The sequence below is a fragment of the Cynocephalus volans genome, chromosome 1 (genome assembly GCF_027409185.1).
Source record: "Cynocephalus volans isolate mCynVol1 chromosome 1, mCynVol1.pri, whole genome shotgun sequence".
Taxonomy (NCBI): domain Eukaryota; kingdom Metazoa; phylum Chordata; class Mammalia; order Dermoptera; family Cynocephalidae; genus Cynocephalus; species Cynocephalus volans.
Genome location: NC_084460.1, coordinates 220,203,586 through 220,226,291, shown reverse-complemented (window position 1 = coordinate 220,226,291; position 22,706 = coordinate 220,203,586). Strand labels below are relative to the sequence as shown.

The 22,706-nt window shown below is 40.3% G+C and overlaps 1 protein-coding gene across 1 annotated transcript; it reads left to right on the top strand.

Annotated features, from left to right (window-relative positions):
• Positions 1 to 102: 102 nt before the first annotated feature.
• RND3 (Rho family GTPase 3) lies at positions 103 to 18,642 on the top strand. The gene is made up of 5 exons (XM_063110020.1): positions 103 to 268; positions 777 to 864; positions 12,040 to 12,149; positions 15,204 to 15,338; positions 16,750 to 18,642. The coding sequence occupies exons 1-5, from the start codon at positions 119 to 121 to the stop codon at positions 16,999 to 17,001; spliced, it is 735 nt and encodes a 244-aa protein (XP_062966090.1). The 5' UTR covers positions 103 to 118; the 3' UTR covers positions 17,002 to 18,642.
• Positions 18,643 to 22,706: the final 4,064 nt, after the last annotated feature.

Below are 22,706 nucleotides of genomic sequence, written 5' to 3'. Positions count from 1 at the left end.
TTTATATCTGCTTTTTATAGTCAGAGAAATATATATATATATATATATATATATATATATATATATTTTTTCTTCTTAAGAGAAAATTCCTGTTCCAAGAGAAAATAAGGCAACATCAATGAAGGAGAGAAGAGCCAGCCAGAAATTATCCAGTAAATCGATCATGGATCCTAATCAGAACGTGAAGTGCAAGATAGTAGTGGTGGGAGACAGCCAGTGTGGCAAAACCGCGCTGCTGCACGTCTTCGCCAAGGACTGCTTCCCCGAGGTCAGTGCGGCCGGCCGGGGCTTCGACGAGGGGGGCGGCTTGGGGGATCCTCGTCTCGAGGTGGGCTGTCCCTTGTTCCAACCCTTCCACCCGTTTTCCCTTTTTAAAGTCGCCTTTCTGAACCCTTCCTACTTTCCTCCCCCGCCAGGTTAGAGTGGTCGGAAAAGGAAAGTGCGCTGGAAGCTTTAGGGGTTGGGACGCGCTTGCACATGGGGCTGTTGGCTCCAGAAACTTGTTCATTCCTGTGTGCAAAACCTGGGGATGGGAGATTTGGGTCGGCAAGCCTCCGAGAACCGGTTGGGGCGAGTGCGCAGTCATACAGGGGTTAGGGAAAGGGACCGTGTGTTTAGTGTGTGGTTTAATGTGTGCGGTTTTTGCTTTTTTTTTTTTTTTTTTTAATTGGGAAGCGGGAGGGCGATCTTCAGAGGGTGTTCAGTGGTTTGTCGTGCATTTTAAGATAACCTCTTTGCCCTCCTTCCTTCCTCTTCTGTCCGTTTTGTTTGTTCAGAATTACGTCCCTACAGTGTTCGAGAATTACACGGCCAGCTTTGAAATCGACACACAAAGAATAGAGTTGAGCCTGTGGGACACTTCGGGTAAGAGCCGTCGGACCGCGTGGCGCGGGGGGGGGGGGGGTAGGACCGTGCGCAGCGGAACTCGGGACCCCGCGCGCCACAAACCCTCTGCTCTCCTCCATTAAGTTTGCCCCCACCGAGGGATTCCCACAGTCCCTGCTGGGTGTAAATTCTATCCTTGGTGGGGGCGGGGGATGACAGTGAGGGGGGGTGGCAGTGGGGAGAGGAGGGCGCTGTGTGCCCGCATGGTGACCCCGTGGTTGAAGCCGCTCGTGGCCGGGTGGCCGGACATGATCTGCTCGTGGGGCAGTGCTGGGGTCGCCTCGAGGCAGCCAAGGTGGCCCGATGCGGGGGGTGGTGGATGCGCTTCGCGGAACCACCTGGCTCCCAACGGGCGCCCCTCCTGGATCTAACCTGCTAGCTGGCTGGGAGGCGGGGAGTGGATGCGGTGGTAGGAGGCGGGAGAAAATCCCCAAAGCGACGCGCTTGTGTGCGGATTCCGTGCTTGGGGGAGAGTAACTGAGCGCAGGTAGCCGCCGCGCCCGTGACGCCTATTGCCAGGAATGCGCTGGCGGCGCGGGTGGCGCAGGGGCCGGGCAGCCCGCCGCTGGGCCTCCCCTCCGCGCCGCAGTCCGCCCGCACCGAGCCTCCTCTTCGTCCGCCCCCCAGTGATCACACCGTTTTCCCTTCACCACGCCAATCCCCCTTGACCACTATTGCATCACCCTCCGCCTCCCTGCATGGCCGCGGGCAGCACTATTAGCCTTTGACCTTCCCGTCCACTTGAATTATTGGCGCCGTGGTGCGTTATTTTCAAGGGTCCGGAGTTCAAGGCCGGGCTATTGCTTTCCCATCGCCCACCCACCTACCTGGCGCGTAGCGCGGTGGTAGGGAGGGCCACGTACCCCGCCGGAGGGAAGGCTTCCTTCCAGCCCCCGTCTGAGTTAGGGGTTTGGGCCGGGTCAAGAGCGGCGGGGGCGGGGGCACCACCTGGAATCTCGGGCTGGGACTTAGTCACCCGCCACCCTGGCCAGCGGTGCTGGGCAGCAAGGGAGGGCCTTTTCCAAGAAGGGTGTCGCTTCTGGAGGAGCAGGAGCCACCGGGAAGGAAGGGTAAAGGCCTTGCGCTTGGGGCTGGGAGTTCAGCAGGGAGCTGGGCTGCTGGTGCACCAAGCCAAATCCGGGGTGAAACTAGCGAGGAGGAACGCACAAGTGCCAACACGCAGATTTTGCTGTCAGGCGGGGAAGCCCCGAGGTGGAGCCGCGCTCAGCTGGGAGTGGCTTCGTGGAGGTGATTCTGCGAGCTTCTCACAACCCTGGGCTTGAACCTCTGGAGCCCCAGAGGGACGCCAGGAATTAGAAAGCAAGAGGAAGGGACCAGACTGACAGGGTCGCCAGAGGCAGTCCCTGCACAAAGGCAAGCGAGGAGTCTCGCACGAGCGCCTCTCATGGTCGGTGCCAGACTGCTGCAGTTAGAAGGGCAGATTTTGCTTCTCGCAGGAGAGTCAGGCTTTTCCTAGAGCTTCGACAATGGCCGCAGAACCTCGCGGGTTTTGTGTTGGGGATTGCACACACAGACTCGAAACTATAGAGGTGTTGATAGACGGAATTCTAGTGGCTTCTCATTTCAGTAGTTCGTATGATCAGAATTATCACACAGCCTAGTACTTAATGGGCTCTAATATCCAGACATATCACGGTATTTGTTAATGCCCAACAGACAGGACAGCTGGTGTGGTACCGATAATTAGTACCAGTACTCCCTTTCCTCTCCCCTCCCCAACCTGTTTGGACCTAATGCATGGTAGGAATTATTTAGGTGTGGCGTGGGGCAGTGGGTCTGGTACAGTTGTCGATACAAAATTGTGTTTAGATCTTAGCTTCTGATTACCACGGATTTCTGTGTGCAAATCCCCTACTTCCCTGTGTCTCTTTTTCATCATCTGTAAAAAGAGGACACTGAGCCAGATAATGTGCAGGATCTCTCCTGGCTATACACTTCTTGGCTTTAGTACAGCGAGACAGGCAAGTCTTTTTGTTTCCCAGGATGTTAGTTGGCGTCTGCTCTTAGTCCCAGTGGATCTGGCATTCCATGCTGGGGTTTTCACAGTCTACAAAGCAAGCCAGATTCTGGGCAGAGCCAGGCTTCCTGGTGGATTTAGGAATGAGACTCATCTGGGTAGGGAGGGGGAATGGGTGGGCTTAGAGGAATGCTGGGTTATACATCTCTTGTCTCAAGCCTCAAGAGTCACAGGACCACCAACTGAGATTTTAGATTAGATGCCCAAAGGGCTAAATTGATTTTTCTTTTTTTTAGGAGAGAAAAGGCACATTGTTTTCTGAAGGCTAGAAAATAAAACAAACAAAATGTGGGCAGTTTATAGTTGGAGGCTGTCCTTCGAATGTGCAGATAAATATCACTTCAGATATTTTCAAGTATTTCATCAAAACTCTACAGTTCATAGTCTCTGCACACATAACAATGTCTTGCACACATAGTCATCCAATAAAATCTGATGAATGAACAAATGAATAATGATATGCATAGTTTCCAAGGAGATGAGGTTCCTTGACATTTCTTACCACTGAATTACCTGTGCATGAAGAATGTCAACTTTATAAACATTGCCTTTCACCAAATTAAAGATAATTGCCTGAAATGAAGTCTGTAGTGAAATAATCACCTGTATTTTTATTTAATGAAACAAAAACCTATGCATGTTTAACTAAAATATAAAAGTTTGAAAACTGTGATAAAAAATATTTTATTGTAACATTTTCAGTGATGAAATCTTAGAATTTAGATATATAAAATGGAAGAAGAGGCATAAGGGAATTATTTCAAATTTCATTCTGTTGTTCGTGAGGTGAAATGTTAGGTAATTAAACAGTCACCAAGCACTGCATAAATTCTAACAATAGCCTGTTTCCACCAAAAGTGGTTTGTCATTCATGAGTAAAACACACATAGCAGGATCCATTGCATCAGCAACTAATTATTTCAAGTATCTTTAACATCTTTCCATTTTATTCTGAGCTTTTAATGGCAAATTTCTGCACAGGATTGTTTTTTGACAATGTTTGACATTTTCTTTGCCCACTAAGACATTTGTTTAATTCAGGTTGTGAAAACAATTCCATATGCCTTATGCCTCTTGATAAATTTATTTTTTCCCACTGCTATCAATTTAACTCTGGTGAGAAGATCCAAGCCAAGTCTGCAAAGTCATAAATGTTAGATTTTTTTTTCTTCCCTCCTAGAACTCTGTGAAAGAGATTTATATAGGAAAAAGTGGTATGCCTAACTTTTACACAGGAGGAGAGAGAGCACAAACTTTGTCCTTTGAATGCTACTCCTGTCCTACTTAGCTTCCCAGCAGAGGGGCACCCATTTAGGAGACAGGAGCAGTTCTCTTATCTGGCCTCTGAACATGGACAACTCATAAGGGGTCTATTTTTCCCCTCAGCAGTCATGTAATCATGCAGAGACAAAACACTGCCAACTTGGATGTGGGAAAGAACATGTAGTGAAAGTGGATGAATGGGATGAAAGGCGTCTCTTTGCACCAAAAGGAAAGGAAATCACTCATTTCCCACCTTTTGAGGCACAGAAACTTAACCTTTTCTTCCGTTCTCTCTCTTTTCCTCCTTCTCTTCCTTCCTTCTCCATCTACTATGAGCAGGCCCTCTGTCAGGCCTTAGAGATGGCAGTGTTAATTAAAACATGGTCCTGCCCCTAAGAAGGATACAGTCCTGGTGGGGCAGTGGGCAGATTAGTGTAGCTCATTGCCAACCTATGTTGAGACCAATTTTGTCAAGTTCTTGAACTTAGTTGCCCTGTTCCACCTGCTTGCAGTGTATTTCCCTTGTCAGGCATCCTTAGTGCTTCCAGAGTCTCTAGGTCCTCCTCAGGTAGGAAACAGCTCCCCTGCCACTGCACATACCAGTTAAAGCAACCACAGGTGGCACAAGTTGATTTCTTATGACTGCTTAAAGTACACCAGCCCCCTAAAAGTAAACAAAACTTTAAAAAAAAAAAATGCTGCCTGAATCATCAAAAGGGGGAATTTTTTAAAGATAACCTCCATAATTTCTTCATTTTACTGAGAAATATTCCTTTTTCATTATAAAATGAACATTTTTATTAATAGCTGTAGAAATGCTCCTAGTGATTTTCAAATTCTCTCAATGAGTTTCTGCAAAACAATAGGTAATGATTTCAATATTTTAAAGCAAGTGAGACCAAAGTAGTTTTAATATCTTGTGCTTCAAAATCTGCGATATTTGCCAAGCATAGAAGCAATTTGTAGCATGAAGCCAAATGCCTACTAATAATAGAAACTTAGTCATTTGAGGATCACCATATCTTTTCCAAAGAGATTTGATTGCAGTGTAGTTTCAGCACATGTGATTTAGGGAGTAATACTCATTCATACCAGCTTTTAACCAAGGCAAGTTAAAGCTCATTTTATTTAAGGCACATTATTACTTTTAAAATATTCAATTCAGCTGCTGAAATAACCCACAATAACTATACTATTGCCTCATGAACACTCTTGAAACTTGTCATGGTACAAGCTTCTTTTAGGTCCTGAATGCTAAAGTTAGTCCTTCTTGTATTAGTGTTTGGCATTACTAACAAAGAATGTAGTATTCTTTAAATTTTATACTTACAAGAAATGGGAGGAAAGAAAAAAATCTTAATTACCTCATGGCCTTACTTTGAGCACAAACACTTCTATAAACATAAGTCTATCTACATTGTTATATTTATAGCTTACACATCAAGTTTTGAAGACTGTCTTCGTGACAAGCACTCTGATGAAATATTCCTTAACAGGGATAGAAATGTTTTGTCAGTACTGGAGATTAGTATATCATTAATCCAGAAAAGCTGCTTAAAAAGAGATCTTGGGTCCCCCCTTTTTTGATCTAACATAGAAAGTAATACAGCTGGGTAGGACATATAGGAATGATTATAAAGCCAGTAAACATGTATTAGGGTGTTCTGTGTGCATAGACTCTGCTAGATGCTTTGGGACCCGGCAGCGGGGTACAGAGCTGGGCAGGAGCAGCTTCTGCCCTCAAGGTATTCACAGTCTAGGTAGGGTGACAGGGCAAACAAAAGTGGTGAAAATACAGGTGACCATAAAATTAAAAACACGCAGGCTTTCTCAAAGTAACTTAGAAATCAAAGTAGGAGCCTAGATCAAGTGTCAGGAGTTTAGATTGGAGAAGATATGCCCGTGAATTGGAATTTGAACAGGATAAGGAATTCTTCCCCTGGGATCCTTCTGTGAATACCCACAGGACCCAAAGCTGGATTTGTCTAGCAGCAACAAGATCTAAAGAGTCACTGAAGACCACATGGCCAGCTTCAGCCCTCTGACTCATGACTCAGTGCTCATTAAAGCCCACCACAATTCTTTCCCTTCTCTAGAAGTTGACTCAATTCTTAAGATGCCTTTAACATACCTCCCACTTGGAAACATGCCTCCGTTTAATGGCTTTCAGGGAAAACAAGATTCTGAAAGTTGAAAATTCCAACTTAAATTAGGGAGAGGCTAAGAATTTACAAAGCACCCAAAGAAGCATGGATATTTGTGATGTGAATATCAAGAACATCACTGCAGAAAACCAGGTGTTCAGGATTTCAAAACCAGGTTCAATTCTTAACTTGAATTTTCACACATTGAAAACTGCATTTAGAGATTTGTCTATCATGCAACGATTTCCGTTTAAACCATGGAACCTCCCAGAAAAGGGAAGAGGAGGTATGAATTCCCTTTCTAGGTCTACATCTGTCTCTAGATTTTTTTTTTTTTTTTTTAACCCCATGTGGTGCTGGGTTTTTTCCAATCTGGTTTCTTGCTACATTGCACATTTCAATGAGGCATCCAGACTGGTCATTCTGATGGCACCTGAAATAACCAGATGTTTCCTCATTAATCCAGGGGGGTTTTTGCATGTAAATATAACACTAAGGAAAGTTTCTCCAGTTAGCTCATGGTATCTGGTGGGCTGTGCCAAATGCATTAGCTGTGTCTCAGTCATTTTCTGGTGTCCTTCTCAGTTACTACATATTGGCAACTTTTGCGGAGTGCCCTTTGGCAAAACAGAAATTTTATTGATGTGGAATGTAAGCTGCCTCAAAAGTCTGACCAGGTGTTATGCACATTGGTTTTGAAAAATGAGCTTGTTGACATAATATGTGGAAAGGCAAATTTACTTCTAGGACCTCACTCCAAAAAATCTGACTCTTAAGTATCATATGAAACATAAAAACTTCAATCTGTTACTGAATGATAATGCAATTTTTTAAAAAAATTGTACATGTATACTCTTATCCCTAAAGCTCTACGACTTACCAATATTCCATTGTCAGTAAAATACTTTTATTTTTATGTATTTCTAACTATCTCAATAAGGTTAGGAGTTTAAAGCTAAAGCTTTAGTTAAAGCCCCAAAATAGCAATTTTATTTCTACCTGGCCGACTTTCTATCAGGCTATGTATCTGTATTGCCCCTGGAAATAGAAAATATAGATTCTATTTTTATAGCAACACAAATGCTCACAAATTTCCATAAGATTTGTTCATAATTCCTATTAATATGAATATATAGAAGAAACAAACAAAATGTTGGCTGCATATTTGGGAGCATGGTATTTTTAGTACAGTACACTTGGAAAATGAGTTAAAGAGAGTTTGTACTGAGTCAGATACAAAAATTCTACCCAGACTTGATTCACATTCTTGAGATTGCTGTCAATTTAAAGCTTTCGCTCTGATTAGAGATGGCATGAGGAAATGCAGTTTTGTAATAATTGGGCAGATCATGCAGTCTCAGCATCCTCACATATTAGCTGCTGTTCAGTACAGATGTGCTATTGGTGGTCACTGAAAAGAAAAGTTAATATATTTTTTCTGAAAAAAATATGCAGTATCCCTAACTTATTGTTCTTCATAGGGATTTCTTATAGAGGAGAAAGTTAAGCTTTTCAAATTAAGGCTGCAGTAAAAGAAGTTACATTACATTTATGAAATATTCAACAAGAAGTGTTGTCTGTTCTCAGACTCCTCTAAAGCCCTCACAGTGTTTGAGCTGATTTTGCAAAAAGTTCCATAAAGCCTCCCTTTTGGGCATGAATCTTCTTACATATACATTTAATTATGTACATATATGGTGTGTTCTATCTTTGCAAAAGGGTGACTTCAGCAGGCAGGTATGTGTCTGAAGAATTAGTTTCTGGGTGAGGCGCTTGGTGACTATTCTTGGGCTGGAAATTTTGCTCTCACTCAGAATTAGTGATCATGAAGACAAAGATGGGTAGACCTAAAATTTCAAAAGCCTTTTAGAGTTTTGCTGATGTTTGCCAAACTTGAACAACTTAGAGAATCCCAAATGTAAACTTATTCCAATCTATACCCCAGCAAAAGTTCTTCAACTATATTTGGGGGTGGGGTGGACGCATTTTGTGTATGTAGTGTAGTTTGCTTTTTTTTTTTTTCTCTCTCTCTTTACAGTATAGAGTTTTCTAAAGTTTTCTCTTTGAAGGTCTGGTAGATTACTTAGAAGGACCTTAGAACAGTGCTGTGGGCTTAAGTTTCATGTAAAAGAGAGATGCTGCATCTGAGAATTTCCATATGCATGAAGCCTATTCCACATGCTGAGAAAGTTTTATTTGACAAGCAAAGCTCAGTACCTAGATTTATTGGACTTTAAGTGCAGTACATTCTTAGGTGCTAGAGTACATACCACGCGTACATTAGTACCTACTCTATATTGCAGTTAAAGTTTAATACTTTCTTACATAGTAAAAAATGTTCTGCTCTCTTTCTTAAGTCGTATTTAGTTTTGCAGTGGGCACCCTGGAAGCATTTCAGATGCGTCTTTAAGAAAAAAACATAGGAGTTCATTTTTTTGCTGTTTGGCTTTACAGGGTATTGTAAGACATTTCTGGAGGGATAAAGCAGTCAGGGGCAGGTATTGCTCCTGCTTTATGGGCTTACTATCGGCTCCTTCCTTTGGGGTCACTTCTGCCTCCCATCTTGCTTCTCACTTCACAGGAGCATTCCTGGAATTCCTCCTCCTTTTCTCTTGGCTTGTGAGTTATCCCACGCATGCTTGTGATTACACCATGTGCTCTCCAGCTTTGCTCGCCTTACTCCCTTAGTGCAAGCTTGGGCTGAATAGGGAAGAATTCAAAGTCCTTAAACACAGAGTAAACATTGTAAACCTACGCAGTATTTTTTTTTTTTTTAAACCTGAAGATCTTACTTAGCTGATGAACTGTTAGATCTTTCCTGGTAGGACAGTGCTTTTATAGTTCTACAATAGCTTTTTTTTACTGTGAAAAAGCAGAAACAATAGATTTTTCTATCGAAAACACATTTTAACCTTAACCTATCAAAAACTATAATGATATAATTATTATTTTTAATGGCAAATTACTCTTGTTGGTGGTCAGATATTTTATACCTATAACTAATAAATGTGGGGATCTGTTTTATTAGTACCTCTGGACATTCTTGTTCATCTAAAAGCAGCACTGTTCATTAGCAGAAGTAATAGGATGGGATCAAAGTGTCATTCCTAATTAGATCTTGTTAAGCTCTTAAAAATTACCTCTACCTCCACATGCATGGAGGTTTTATTGCTCATGAAACCTTATACTACATATGTATTTTCACTTAAACTGTTGAACCAGACAAAAACGAAAGCAGAAACCATCTTCCATGACAATTCGGTTTAACTTGAGAAAATCTATTTCATTTTAAAATTAGTCCAGAATCTAAATTTTGCAGGTATTTGGGTATAGCCACTCAGCACAGAAGCTGGCCCACTTAAGTTTAGTAAGCAGGATTCTCTGGCCGGTGACAGAGGGCTGAACACAAAGCCAGATCCCCTTTGTGGCCATAGATGGGTGGGGGAAGGGAAAAGAGGTCCACAAAGGGGAGGGGCGATGGTTTCTCTGCAGCCACGTGGTGACCTGAATGTTGAAATCATTCCCCTGAGTTTCCCTGGTAGTCCCAATTTTAATTAAACTATTTTAGCCTCTTTGTATTTCTTCAATCACCTTTTCTAATTTTTGGATTTGGAAAAAGATGGTCTACATTGTCATATAATCTTAGATACGAGATAAGCAGTGAGGCCTCTCATATCTTACAACATGTCCTGAAAAAGCGAGGCAGCTGGAGATGCCCATCGTTAAAGCTCAGTTCTGCTGGAGGCTGGAAAGTATCCACAGTGAGAGAGTTGTCTTCCCTGATGTGATTTCCAAGAAAGGAAATTTCTGAAGCCTGCCTAGGCTTCTGACCATCCTAACTTGCTGGCACTTCTGACTTTTATGTGTCTGGGGTCAGGTCATTTCTTGTTGACTTTGAAAAGCAGAGGGGAACCCCTCACGTACATGTCCAGTATTTAGATTTCCACCCTATGTTCTGGAATTTTCTGCCTGTTTGGAAAGCGATATCCAAATGTTTACGGAGGGAGCTGTGTTGAAGGTAGACTTTGGACACAGAAACAGGAATGGTTACAATTGAGAAAGTCTGAACTTCACAGAACTGATATGGTAATACCAATAATATCCACATATAGTGTTAAGCCATCTCATCTGTGATGCCTCTCAAAATTGCTGAAATGAGGGAACTACTTGTGAATTATTCTCTTAACCTCAGATTTCTTTAAATGGCTGAAAAGGTACCCACAGCTTGTCATTTTCAGAGACAGTTTCATTCTAATATACTTTACTATTTAAAATGACTTGACTTCTTAAACTCTAGACCCTTCAAGCTTTGGGGAAATATCTTTCAGTTGTCAGCCTCTGCTGCATCAGGGTCCTGATTCCTGATGAGGGTTACTACAGTAGCTTCTAGATCAGAAGAACAGGCTCCTAAAAAGTTTTGTTTTGGTAGAAATGCAAAAGATGATTTTAAAACTTGTTTTTTAGTCTTTCTCTCATCCTGACCTTGCCTATTGAGGTTTTGATGTATCAGGGAACGACATGTCATGTTTTTCTGCTAGAGATAGAAAGTGATGTCAAAACGAAATACGGTTTCAAAAAGAGTTTAGTGGTTTAGATTTTCTTTCTCTATCTCTACTCTGGAATCAAATATATATGTGTGCCTATATTTGCCTGGTGAAAAGATTTTCATGTTATTCTTGTGAAATGTCAGTATACCAAAAACAGTTTCTTAAAAAAAGTGGCAATTGACAAGCTGTGTTTAGATTTATAGTCATACCACTTTATGATTATTGTCTTCATGTAATTGCCTGTCCTTCTGAATTCTTAAAGGAATGAAGACACTTCCTAAACAACTAGAAGGTTCTGTGGTTAAAAGAATTGGCTGGTGACTTGAACCTTTAGGGTACCCCGGATTTAACTCAAGTTAAGATCCTTGGATCATAACTCAGTGTCACTCTCAAGGGAGTAAAAGAGTGTAAAAAAGTGACATGATCCAATATGACATTTATTACATTCTTGTTGTAACAGGAAGAAAGTCTGTATAGGGTTTGGGGATAAGTTTAAGTAAGCAAGCTCAAAGGTCAATGGCTTATCTGGAGATAGGGTGGCGCAGATGTATTTTACTGTGGTTCCCTTGCATTGCTGAACCTGTATACCCCCATCTCTCTATCAGACTGGTCTTGAGTTTGGGTCTTTCCCAAGAAGTAACTTCAAGGTGCTTGCTACCACTCAGCTTTTAACAATAGTGGCAACACAACCATAATAACCATAGTCAGTACTTATTGATCACTTACTAAATGCCAGGTACTGCCTAGGTTTATTTTAATCACAGGTAGATATGTGAGTGAAGAATCAGAGGCACAGAGTCTGAAAGCTTCGCCTGCCCCTGTTACTTAGTGGTAGAAACAGATTTGCGCTCAAGGCAACCTGGCCCCAGGGGCTTTCCAACTTCACCCAGGTGCCTTTGGGCTCATTTCACCTTAAGATCCTGACCTTCCCCTTGAATTCAGGTCAGAGGCATTGAGGCTTATTCATCTTCTGATAGGAACAAATATATTACTATTACTAACCCACCTTTTGTGTGTTTGTTTGCATTCTTTTCCAAAAATTAGGCAAAGGAAGGTTGGGGCTGCAGTGTGACAGTCAAGGGATTTAGCTCAAAAGGGTAGAGTTAATGCATGACAAAGGGGATTTTCATCTGAAAACTTGTACATCTTTGTTTCTTCTCAGGTTCTCCTTACTATGACAACGTCCGTCCCCTCTCTTACCCAGATTCGGACGCCGTGCTGATTTGCTTTGACATCAGTAGACCAGAGACTCTGGACAGTGTCCTAAAAAAGGCAAGTGCTGAGGAATGACATGTGCTTGGCTGAGGAGTTCAAAGACTCTAGTTAATTCCCTGTCTTATGTTTTCTAATTATAAAACACTGGAAAGTACACTCTCACGCCAAAACAGAGTTTCCACACAAACGCGTCATTAGTTTTGATGATGAAATTTTATTTCATAAAGCTCTGAAACAAAATACCCTTTAAGAACCTCCATGTTTTTCCTTTGGAAGAAAATGATACAACTGAAAATAGATATGACAGTCATCAAACACAACTATTTTCAGTCCTTCCTTATTTCATGTCTTCCTTATTTCATTTACCGGACAGATTGCACCTTGGTTTACAGATTACATTTGACCTCAGTTCAGATTTCAAAGTGAATGCAATAGTAGCTATTTTAATAAAGAAGCTGTGTTTCAGTTATAATGTTATTAATGAGAAACAGAAATGGAACTAGTATAGGAGGAATAGAGGGGTGTTCCAGACATGGAACAATGTGAATTATGATCAGGTGTATGTCAAATGCTAATAAAAATAATAGCTGTAAACATGTTATGAATTATAACAAACACCTGATTTCTGGAGTCAAAGGTAAGTTAGGTTCTGTAGGTGGAGAAGGGACGTGAGGAAGCTCTGGATGGAAGGACCCAGGGATGGTCAAGAGGCAGGGTTGCTGCTGCAGGATGGGTCACAAGTCCTAGGGAGGTCAGTGGGAGGGAGGGGCATTTGTTGGCCTCCAGTGACTCACGCTAGCATATGAATCAGCATTTATTAGCCACTCGCTATTTTCTCAGCCCTGGTATGAGTACTATGGGGTTTCAGAATCCGACCCTTGGTGGAGCACCCCCTTTTTCTCCATGCACTAAGGCTTAGACACAGGATGTGGCTGGTAACAAGGCAGTGTCAGCTGAGTGTAACCTATGTGGCCAATCAAGTATGAGTAGCAGTTGAGAAAGAGAAACACCCAGGTAGTCAGCCTGGGTTGGTTTTTGGTTTTCATTTTTAGTGGAATTTGTATTTTGTGTGTTTTTATTAGTTTATGTTCTCCTACTATATATGATTGTATTTTGTGTATTTTTATTAGTTTACATTCTCCTGTTATATATGACTGCTTGGCTGTGTGTCATTATGGAATTAGGGTTTGAAGTATAATCATCCCCCTGTCTTTACTAAACATTACAAACACAGTTCAATGAAATAAGACTTTCTTAATAGATCAAAGGCTTTTTTTCATTTTTTAACTCCTTTCAATTTTGAGTAATGTATATCTAACACAAATAATGCTAATGCTAATGTTTGTCAGATTTAGGCAAGAATACACTTTTCCTGTCTTTAATGCTTGTAAACAATTGCTAGACATGCAGAGGGAGGCCAAAATCATTACACAGCTGAAGAACAACATAACAACATGTCTAGTTCTGTCTGTAGATAAAAGAGGTTGCTTATTTGCTGGGGTTTTGACTTGATGTTGTAGTATCAGTTTATGCATAATTTATGATGAAAAGGCTTTCTCCTGTTTTATTTTGCTTTTGTCTTCTAAGACCAAATGAATAGTGACTTTGGCCGTGTAGATATTAATGATTGGTTTTATATTCATGTGAGGTTTGAAGCTCATGATACCCCCTGCTGTGGTTCTTGATTAATTGAATCCTTTAAGTCCTTGAATATCAAAGAGGTTAGAGTGACTTAAAGAAGGAAAGATTTCTTATTCTTTTTTCAATTCATCTTCCAGTTCTAACTCCAGTGCCACCTAGCACATGGTAGATGGTCCTAAGTGATTCTGGATGGAAGGAAGGAAAGAAGGGAGGGAAGGAAGGAGAGAGGGAGGAAGCAATCAATGGAGAAAACAGGCTCTTATGGGACATGTATTGTTCCCTTTAATCCACTGGTGTACTTTGGACTAGAGTTCATTGCCCAAAGTACACCTCTGTATCTGGAGATGCCTCCTGTAGTGGTCTTTTAAATTATTCTTGCAGGATGTCCTTCTTATCTAGTATTATACTTATATACATGACTTCATCGCCCCTGCTATTCTGTGAATTCCTTTCTGGAAGACATAGTTAGATCTTCAGCATCTTTGTTAGCACCACAATATTGAGCAGAGCACTTAACACACTTGTGAATGTGGGCAGAGAGGGTCAGGCATGCTTCTCCATCTCGGCCTTCTAGTCCCCCTTCTCTGAGAGCTATGTGAACACCCTGAACCCCAGACTCCCATCCTGAGGGAGCTGAAGCTTGAAGAAATGAAATTGCAAAAAGTCATCTGCTTGCTCTTAAAGAGGACAGTTGGAATACTCCACCAGGCATTGCTGGAGGTTCCAGAAATTCTTGTTAGGTCACGAAACAGCTAGCAAAATCAGACCATATTGAAATATTTAACAGTTTATGTAACTTAAAAACTAACTCAAAAACATATGAGCTGTAGGACCAGATGCCTTCCTGATAGCCCAAGAGATGGTCTATTGCAAATGTCATGGTCTGTGTGGATTCAGCCACTAAAATGGAAGCTCCTTGAAGGTGGGACATTCTGTTTTATTAACTTTATCTCAGGTACCTAAGTAGAGCCTCCAGCAAATGGTAGCATGCTTCAGTATTTCCAGATGGAATCAGTGAATACACACCTGTGCTTAGTGTTGGCTTTCCTTATTCCCAGCCTTCTAGCTGGGAAGTACCAGCTCAACATTTCTGCAGATGTAGTCACTCATTAGGACATATAATTATTCTTAAGGCTCTTTTATATTTCAGAGATACTCCAATAATTAAGAAATTGTTGAAGCTACCTTCCAACAACACCCAACAAGTCTCTTGCAGTAGGGACAGATGAGTCATAGAGAGGAAGAATTGGTAATAATATACATAAGCATTCCCTAATGGATCCACTTTAAAAAGTAGTAAAATTTAATATCTACTTAGGAGATAAATGCAAGTTTGCATTGTCATCTGAAGTGACAGTCTCTTTTTAATGCCTTTTTTTGATTTTCAGTTCTAGTGTCTGCCAGTGAAGAAATTGTTCTCATTATTTGGACACCAGCGCTCTGTTAATTTTTCATTTTTTTTCCTCGCAGTGGAAAGGTGAAATCCAGGAGTTTTGTCCCAACACCAAAATGCTGTTGGTTGGCTGCAAATCTGATCTTCGGACAGATGTTAGTACATTAGTAGAGCTCTCAAATCACAGGCAGACACCAGTGTCATATGACCAGGTATGTATGTAGTCAGTGTGCAAAAGGAAATTTTTTTAAAAGTGAAAGAAATGGAATATCACTTGTGATAAATAAAGCAAAAATTAGCTGCTTTTCTAAAGGCTCAGCCAGTGGTCAACTGTGAAATGTGAAATGCTCTGTCTGTCATTCAGTACTGTAATAATCATGTGATATTTGAATACATAAACAGTTGATCATATGCTACCCTTGTATGTCTCTGCAACTTCCACTGGGTTTAAAGTTAAATAGATTTAAGAAGAATGTGGTCAAAATCAGTAATAGTCTTTAAGAGAGATAATCTTATTTTACCCTCAGCAGCACAATAACATACTAGAAAAGGCTGTTGCCAGTAAAGTAGAACACTCCATAAAACCATCTTTTAGAGATTCATTATTTCTACAGGCATTTCTCCCAAGTATTTAGAAGGGATAATCAATTTCAGAAGTTCATTCTCTTAAAATTCACAGCCAGATTCTAGAAAGGGTTCGTGTTGAAATAGTTAGAACTTTGTTTAGTTTTCATCATTTTAAATATTGCAGTCGTCTTTATCTGGCATTTCTAATTAACAAAAATTTGGTTATTCAAATAAGCCGTTTTAATTGATGATCACATGCTTCTTATTGTGTATACTGGTAGGATGGTCCACACTCAGAAATTACGTATTTTGTATTGCATGAAGTAGTAGATGTCCTAATAGTATTATTCCTTTTCTCGACTTATTTTGGCTCTAAGGCACAATCGCATAAAGTTCAAAATTGATTTTAAATTCCATTTATTGTTCCTGTTTTTTGTGCAATCTATTGACTAGTCTGGAGTGCTATTTTCACTGAAGAAAAGAGAAATTGAGTGCCCCACGACGAGCTAGAACAGGCTCTTGAGGCCAAATTGCCCCTGCCAGAGCTGTGTGGAAAATGCAGACTGTGTGTTCATGATCTTCAGCTGATTTATTCTAATAATAAGATTTGCTGAGTAATCCTATTCTTTGCTGTGACCCTGAAAGACCTAAGAAACCAGTTACTCTTAGTTACAGTTGATAGTGAGGATGAATCACCTCCTCAGAGCCTCTCTTACTTCATTGAATCACCTCATATTAAGTATTTGATGATCAGGGCCCTTATTTATTAATGACTTGGTGACATTAGATTCTTCTTTAGTGTCTATGGGAAGCTCTAGCAGTATCCACTGAGTAATGATAGTTGAGCATCTTAGGACTGGATCTTGACGGCAAATATTTAAGATGTAATACTTAAGGCAGTTCAAATTAAAAACTTTTTTTTTGCAACAACACTTGGAAAATTCAGTTAACTTGTTAGAAAACATTTTGCAATGCAGTGTTATTTTGTGATATTAGAAGACACTATAATTTTCCCCCAAAGTCTTATCGCTGATTAATTCTTTCTTGTCTTCTCAGGGGGCAAATATGGCCAAACAGATTGGAGCAGCTACTTACATTGAATGCTCAGCTTTACAGTCAGAAAATAGCGTCAGAGACATTTTTCACGTTGCCACTTTGGCATGTGTAAATAAGACAAATAAAAACGTTAAGAGGAACAAATCACAGAGGGCCACAAAGCGGATCTCACACATGCCTAGCAGACCAGAACTCTCGGCAGTTGCTACGGACTTACGAAAGGACAAAGCGAAGAGCTGTACTGTGATGTGAGTCTTTCGTCACCTTCACGAAGACAAGGGAACTGAGTGTAAAAAAACAGCAACAGCAAAACAAAAAGGTGAAGTCTGAACAAGGCACACAGCCAAAGTCATGCATACCGGAGGCTTAGGAGGCATTTGGAAGGATACTCGTCTTTTTGGAATCCTGTCCTTAGGTTCGGCATGTAGACCGAGTGATGAGAAGTGAATACATTGAAGAGTTTTGAAATGTGACTTGAAAATATGCCAAAAAAGAGATACAAATGGACTGGAGGAGATGAAGCGAAATGCGAGTACCTCCAAGAAGAAGAATCACACTCTGAATGGTGCTTGCATTTTTGTTTTGTTTTTGTTTTTTTTGTTGTTGTTGTTACAGTCTATTCATGGATCTCTGATTTAATCCTTAAATGTTTTAATCTCCCTTCCAAAAAGTATATATTAATATACCGTCCTCACTGGGGAACTGGCACTGTGACCTTAGCATTTAGTTTTCTAGAGGATGTGATCTAATTTCCTCCTAGCTCATCATTAAAATGGAAATTGTATCAGGACCCATGGGATATCCAGAGGAGAACTTTATGAGGCTTTGAAATCTTGCCTTCCTGAAGATAGCTGAGTGAGATGGTTCTAAAGAAAGACTTTTGCATCTTGCAAGATGCATAGTCGAGCGCTACAAAGATCACGTAGATCAAATAGAAAAAAGTGTCGAGTTTTATTCAGTCTGATGGTTCTGTTCATCATTGTGATCGTCATTAAAAAGTGGTAAATTGCTCAATGTAATATTTTTGTGGGCTGTTTAGAAAAGAAAGTGTGTGATTTTTTTTGCCATCATTGATAAAAATGCAAAGTCAAATGAAACGTGTCTTGGTTTGACGTCATAGAATGATCCATGGGGGAATAAATGTAGGTACTGTTTTCTTGAGAAGAGGTAATGAATGAAGGAACAGTAGCAGAAAGCACAGTTTGTGAGTAAAGCTGTCTGGAATTAGGTTACCAAAAAATATGAAGCAGAAGGACTATTATTTGGGGATGAATCTCCAAAATTGGCAACATCTGATGATCTGTTGGTTTATTTCACTTTCTTTAAATGAACATTGATAAGAGAAAGATCTGCTTACCCAAGCTTTAGAGAATTCCTAGCAGAAAATTATATATCAGTTCTGATGAAATATTAGGGCATTTTTAGAGAGTGATTGCTAAACGTCACTTAACCAGATTCGGCCAATGTCCATGTTCAACACTTGATTGCTGTTGTTATATAAAATAATCAGCATTTAAAATAATTTACAGATATTTTTTGACCAGTTCCTTTTAGAGATTCTTTCAGAGAAGAAACCAGATCTGACCAATTTATTGTTGGTGCTTGTTGAAAACAAGCTTTCTTTCCAATGATAATGCTTCATTTTTGAAGTGTTGAAGCTGTGCTCCCATTAAATTGTGGCAGGAGAGGAGATTACAACACTCAGTTCTATGTCTTACAAGCACTTTGTTTTGTCTCTGCAAGAAAATACCATTCCAGTCATTTCCCATGAAATACAGACATTTTACCAACATAATATGCTTTGATTGATGCAGCATTATGCTTTGGGCAGTATTACAAAATAGCTGGCAAGTGCTTTCTGTATTTAAATATTGTAAAAAGAAAGTAAGTTATAACTGTTATAAAGCAGAACTTTCGTTGCATTTTTTTAAATGTTGAAGTCACTTTGTATGTTTGTTTGGTAAATGTTTCCGCAGTATTTATTAAAACATACTTTTTTTTCTTCAAATAAAAAAGTAACCATGTATTTGTCTAAATGTAATCTGTCTTTTATTAAATACTTCCTGATTTAGCTGTTTAGCTTTGTTCTTTAATTAAGATGATTACAAAATCTGGCCTAACATTTCCTGAACTACTAGTAGGCTTTGGAAGTTTTTGATTCTTGGCAGTAGTAGTAATTTTCCAGGGAAAGATAAATCTGCGTATATAAAAGGTTTTCATGATGATTTCAAATCACAAGGAGAAAATGGAACATAATTAGAGTAAGTGATTTGGTGCTGTACAGAAAGAGTCAGGATATTGCCTAGGATTAACTTGTAGAAAATATGGAAACTCCTTGAAGCCTTTAATAAGAAACAATATTATGCAGTCTCATGTCACAGGTTTAATTCTAATGTGTGCCTACTTTGCATCTCTGCCCTTTGGGTCCTGAGCTGTGGTCCTTAATCCATCCATCCACCTTTCAAGACAGGTGTCTGTTCATATCAGGCAACCGTGTATATGACCCAGCACCCAGCTATCACAACAATTAGTAAAAGGAAAAAAAAAGCAAAACAAAAATCGTCTTGTTTATGGTTGTAGCATCTTTAAATAACATAGGACAACATGATATAGGTTTCCCCAGTGACCTGAAAGTTGTAAAGTAAGTATGGAATAGCTTAAGATAGAGGGAGGCCTGTGTCCCCATAAACCCAGTATTCTCAATCTTCAGCTAAAATTCTCACACATAAGTTTTACATAAATGTCCAAAATATATTTCATGTGGGACTTTAAAACTCAATGATGCTTTCTACACAGCTAAGTCACTTCATATAAAACTGAATCCTTGTGGCTTTTTTTTTTTCTTTCTAGTGGCTTTAGAAATCTTTTAGGTATAGTTATTTGCTTGAAAATAATCCTCAGAAGCACAAAGCAAAGGGAAAACCAGAGGATCTAGCATGAGTGAATGAATTAAAGAGCATTGACATTATGGGATAGCCTTATTAAAAAATGTTACAAGCAAAGGGATTTACTGAAAATGTTTGTAACTCTTGCTGTCATCACATAGTAAAGGAAATAAAAGTACTTACCAAATGCTTGATGTTGAGCAACTTCTAAGCATAATGTCTAAGTCAGGCTTGCATGAAACTCATTTCTCAACAGTCTGCCAGTGCAGAGAATTAAAAAACAAACAAACAAAATACCCCCCTGAGTTTCTGCTGACCGTGGCAGTATTTTGTAGGTTGTACAGTAATGTTCCCCTCTGGTCAATAGTTCTCTTCCAGCAGCTTTAATTTGTTGAAGCAAAAAGAAAAAAGTTTGCTTTCAGCCTTGGGCATGTTGCTTGCCTTTTCTCTGACTTTTTGCCTTAGCAAACACATTTCTTCTAAGCATTCCATGAACATTCCTTTCTATTGATTAATGATCATGATCAATGACTTTTTAAATACTGAAAGACAGTTTTCAAACTCTGAGTCAGGCTTTAACTATGTCTCTCTCACCTCTATTAATCTTTCCCAGCAATAGTTGCTTAGAAGATTCTAGTTTTATGGGGAATGTGTCTTAAGTGCAAACGTAGAAATAACCCAAGGAGTTATTTTATTAGAAGGAATTTTTTAAAATGACCTCATCCTCTAAGACTCCTGAAACTGTTAAAACTGCTGATCCTCTTTTTGATGTATTATTTTGACATCAGCATTCTGTTCTAAACCTCACCGTTTTTATTTTTGTCATTTTTTTCTACTCACCAAATATTTATGAGTGCCTGCTACATGCCCAGCACTTTTGTAAGTTTGACACATAATAATGAATAGAACACAATCTCTGGTCCCGGGGGGTTATAATTTAGTAGAGAGAGATGGTCACAAACAAAGTGCAATGCATCAGGTCTGATTTTGATCCCCATTGACATTAACTAAATCATAGATATTGGGCTGATGGTAAATATTGCAATGTGTAGCCAGGTACACCAATGCAATAGCTACATACATTGTACCACATAATCATGTGATGATGCAAAAGGAATTTTCAAGTGCATGCTAATGGCCAGGGTCCATTTATGGTGATTGCAGAAGAGCAACATGAATGACAGGATTGTCAGTCATCACTGTAGTATTTGTACAATAAAATAAAGCGTTTTGTGCTAGTTAGAAGCCCAGTAGGGGAAAACATTTTACAACTGAGCACAAACAGCCCCCAAACAGTCATCCATTTGTTGTAAAATGGACTGGCTTTGCCATAGATTTGCACTTTCTTCTGTGAATCTTCAATTGTTGAGCATATTGAAAAAGATTGCAATAAAGTTTGAAATAAGTGAAATAAAATTCAAATTATAAAAATAAAATAAAATTAATTCTCAGGAGATGACAAAAAACCAAGGTAATTACAAGAGCACTTGGTTGAAGATGGAGAATCGCTATTTATCTAATGTTAAAAATATGTATTTCTTTTCTTTCTTTAAAAATTTTTTATTGAATCAAAATTGATTATACAAATTTTGGTGGTTCAACATTGATATATGTTGATCAAATCAATATTACTAGCATACATACTGTTACAAATCGTAATTATTCTCAATGACCCTTGTCCCATCTCTCCCCATCCCCCTCTCCCTTCCCCCTCCCCTCTAATTACCCTAGATTTCTTCTCTCCTTCTGAAAGAATAATGGTTACTCTGTTGATTTGTTGCCTAGATGATCTGCCCAATGCTGAGAGGTGTGATCAGGTCCCCCAATATTATCATAGAGCAGAGGCTTCTGTCACTCTTAAATGGGCTTTGTGGAGAGAGACATACTCTTCCTTTCTTTATCTCTGTTGGTGACTCTCCTTGTGCCAATGTACTCCAGTGGCTGGCAGACCATCTGTGTGCTGTTTGTGGCATCTAGCCACTTTCACAGCAGCCATGGTTATAGTGGTGGCTGAGGTGGGCCACCCACATGGAGGTGATGTTTTTGTCATGCTCTTTTGTGCTGGCAGCGTGCCTGGCTGAGGGAAATGTCTGGTCCCCACTCCATACCTTGGGATCCCAGGAGGGCCCTAAGGCCCTGGCAGTGTGCCTATTTGTGGGAGGGGGGTCTGGTCCCCAGCTCCATACCTCGGGTCCCTGGGTGGGCTCCAAGGCACTGGCATGATTTGCCTGGTTGTGGAAGGGGGGTCCGGTCCCCTTCCTTCTCTGTACATAACAGCCATGAACACAACTCTTTTTTGATGCCAGCTAATGTAAGGTATTGTGGTGGCAGGCTGAATAATGGCTCCCCAAGCATGTCCACCTCCTAATCCCAGTAACAGTAAATGTTGCCTCATATGGCAGAGAAGACTTTGCACATGTGATCAAGTTAAAGATATTGAGATGGAAAGATTATTTTGGGTTTTCCAGGTGGGCCCTGTGTAATCACAAGTTTTTATAAGAGGTACGTGGGAGGAGTCAGAGTCAGCCAGGGGCAATGTGACAATGGAGGCTCAGGCAGAAGGACTGTGAAAAAGGAGATCTGATGATACTATGCTGCTGGCTTTGAAGGTGGAGGAAGGGGCCACGAGCTAAAGGATGTCCTTGGCCTCTGGAAGCTGGAAAAGTCAAGGAAAGGGATTCTTTTTCAAAGTCTCTGGAAGCAATGCAGTCCTGCAGACCTATTTTAGACTTTTAACCACAAGAATTGTAAGATAGTAAATTTGTGTTGTTTTAAGCCACTAAGTTTGCGATAATTTGTTACAGGAACAACAGGAAAGTAATGCAGGTATGCCAAACAAAACTCCCTTCTTCCCTTATCCCTTAGGTTTAGCTTCTTTAGGTTATGAGGCCATGGCTTTGCTCATAGAGTTGCTACCACAAAGCCAGGCTCCTTTTAGGAATGACCTACCTGATACCTCTGGTGAGTGTCAGAAATCTTCACTTTCTTTTCCCTGGGTATCCCCAAAATTCCAGGACTATCATCTCACCCTTTTGGCCTATTATGTGAACATTCCTAGTAAACAGTCTTACT

Excerpts from the sequence above, each read along its gene's own strand:
- RND3 (XM_063110020.1), top strand. The coding sequence starts at position 119 with ATGAAGGAGAGAAGAGCCAGCCAGAAATTATCCAGTAAATCGATCATG. Across the intron at positions 865-12,039 it reads GAGCCTGTGGGACACTTCGG|GTTCTCCTTACTATGACAAC; the intron begins GTAAGAGCCGTC and ends GTTTCTTCTCAG. Across the intron at positions 15,339-16,749 it reads CACCAGTGTCATATGACCAG|GGGGCAAATATGGCCAAACA; the intron begins GTATGTATGTAG and ends TTGTCTTCTCAG.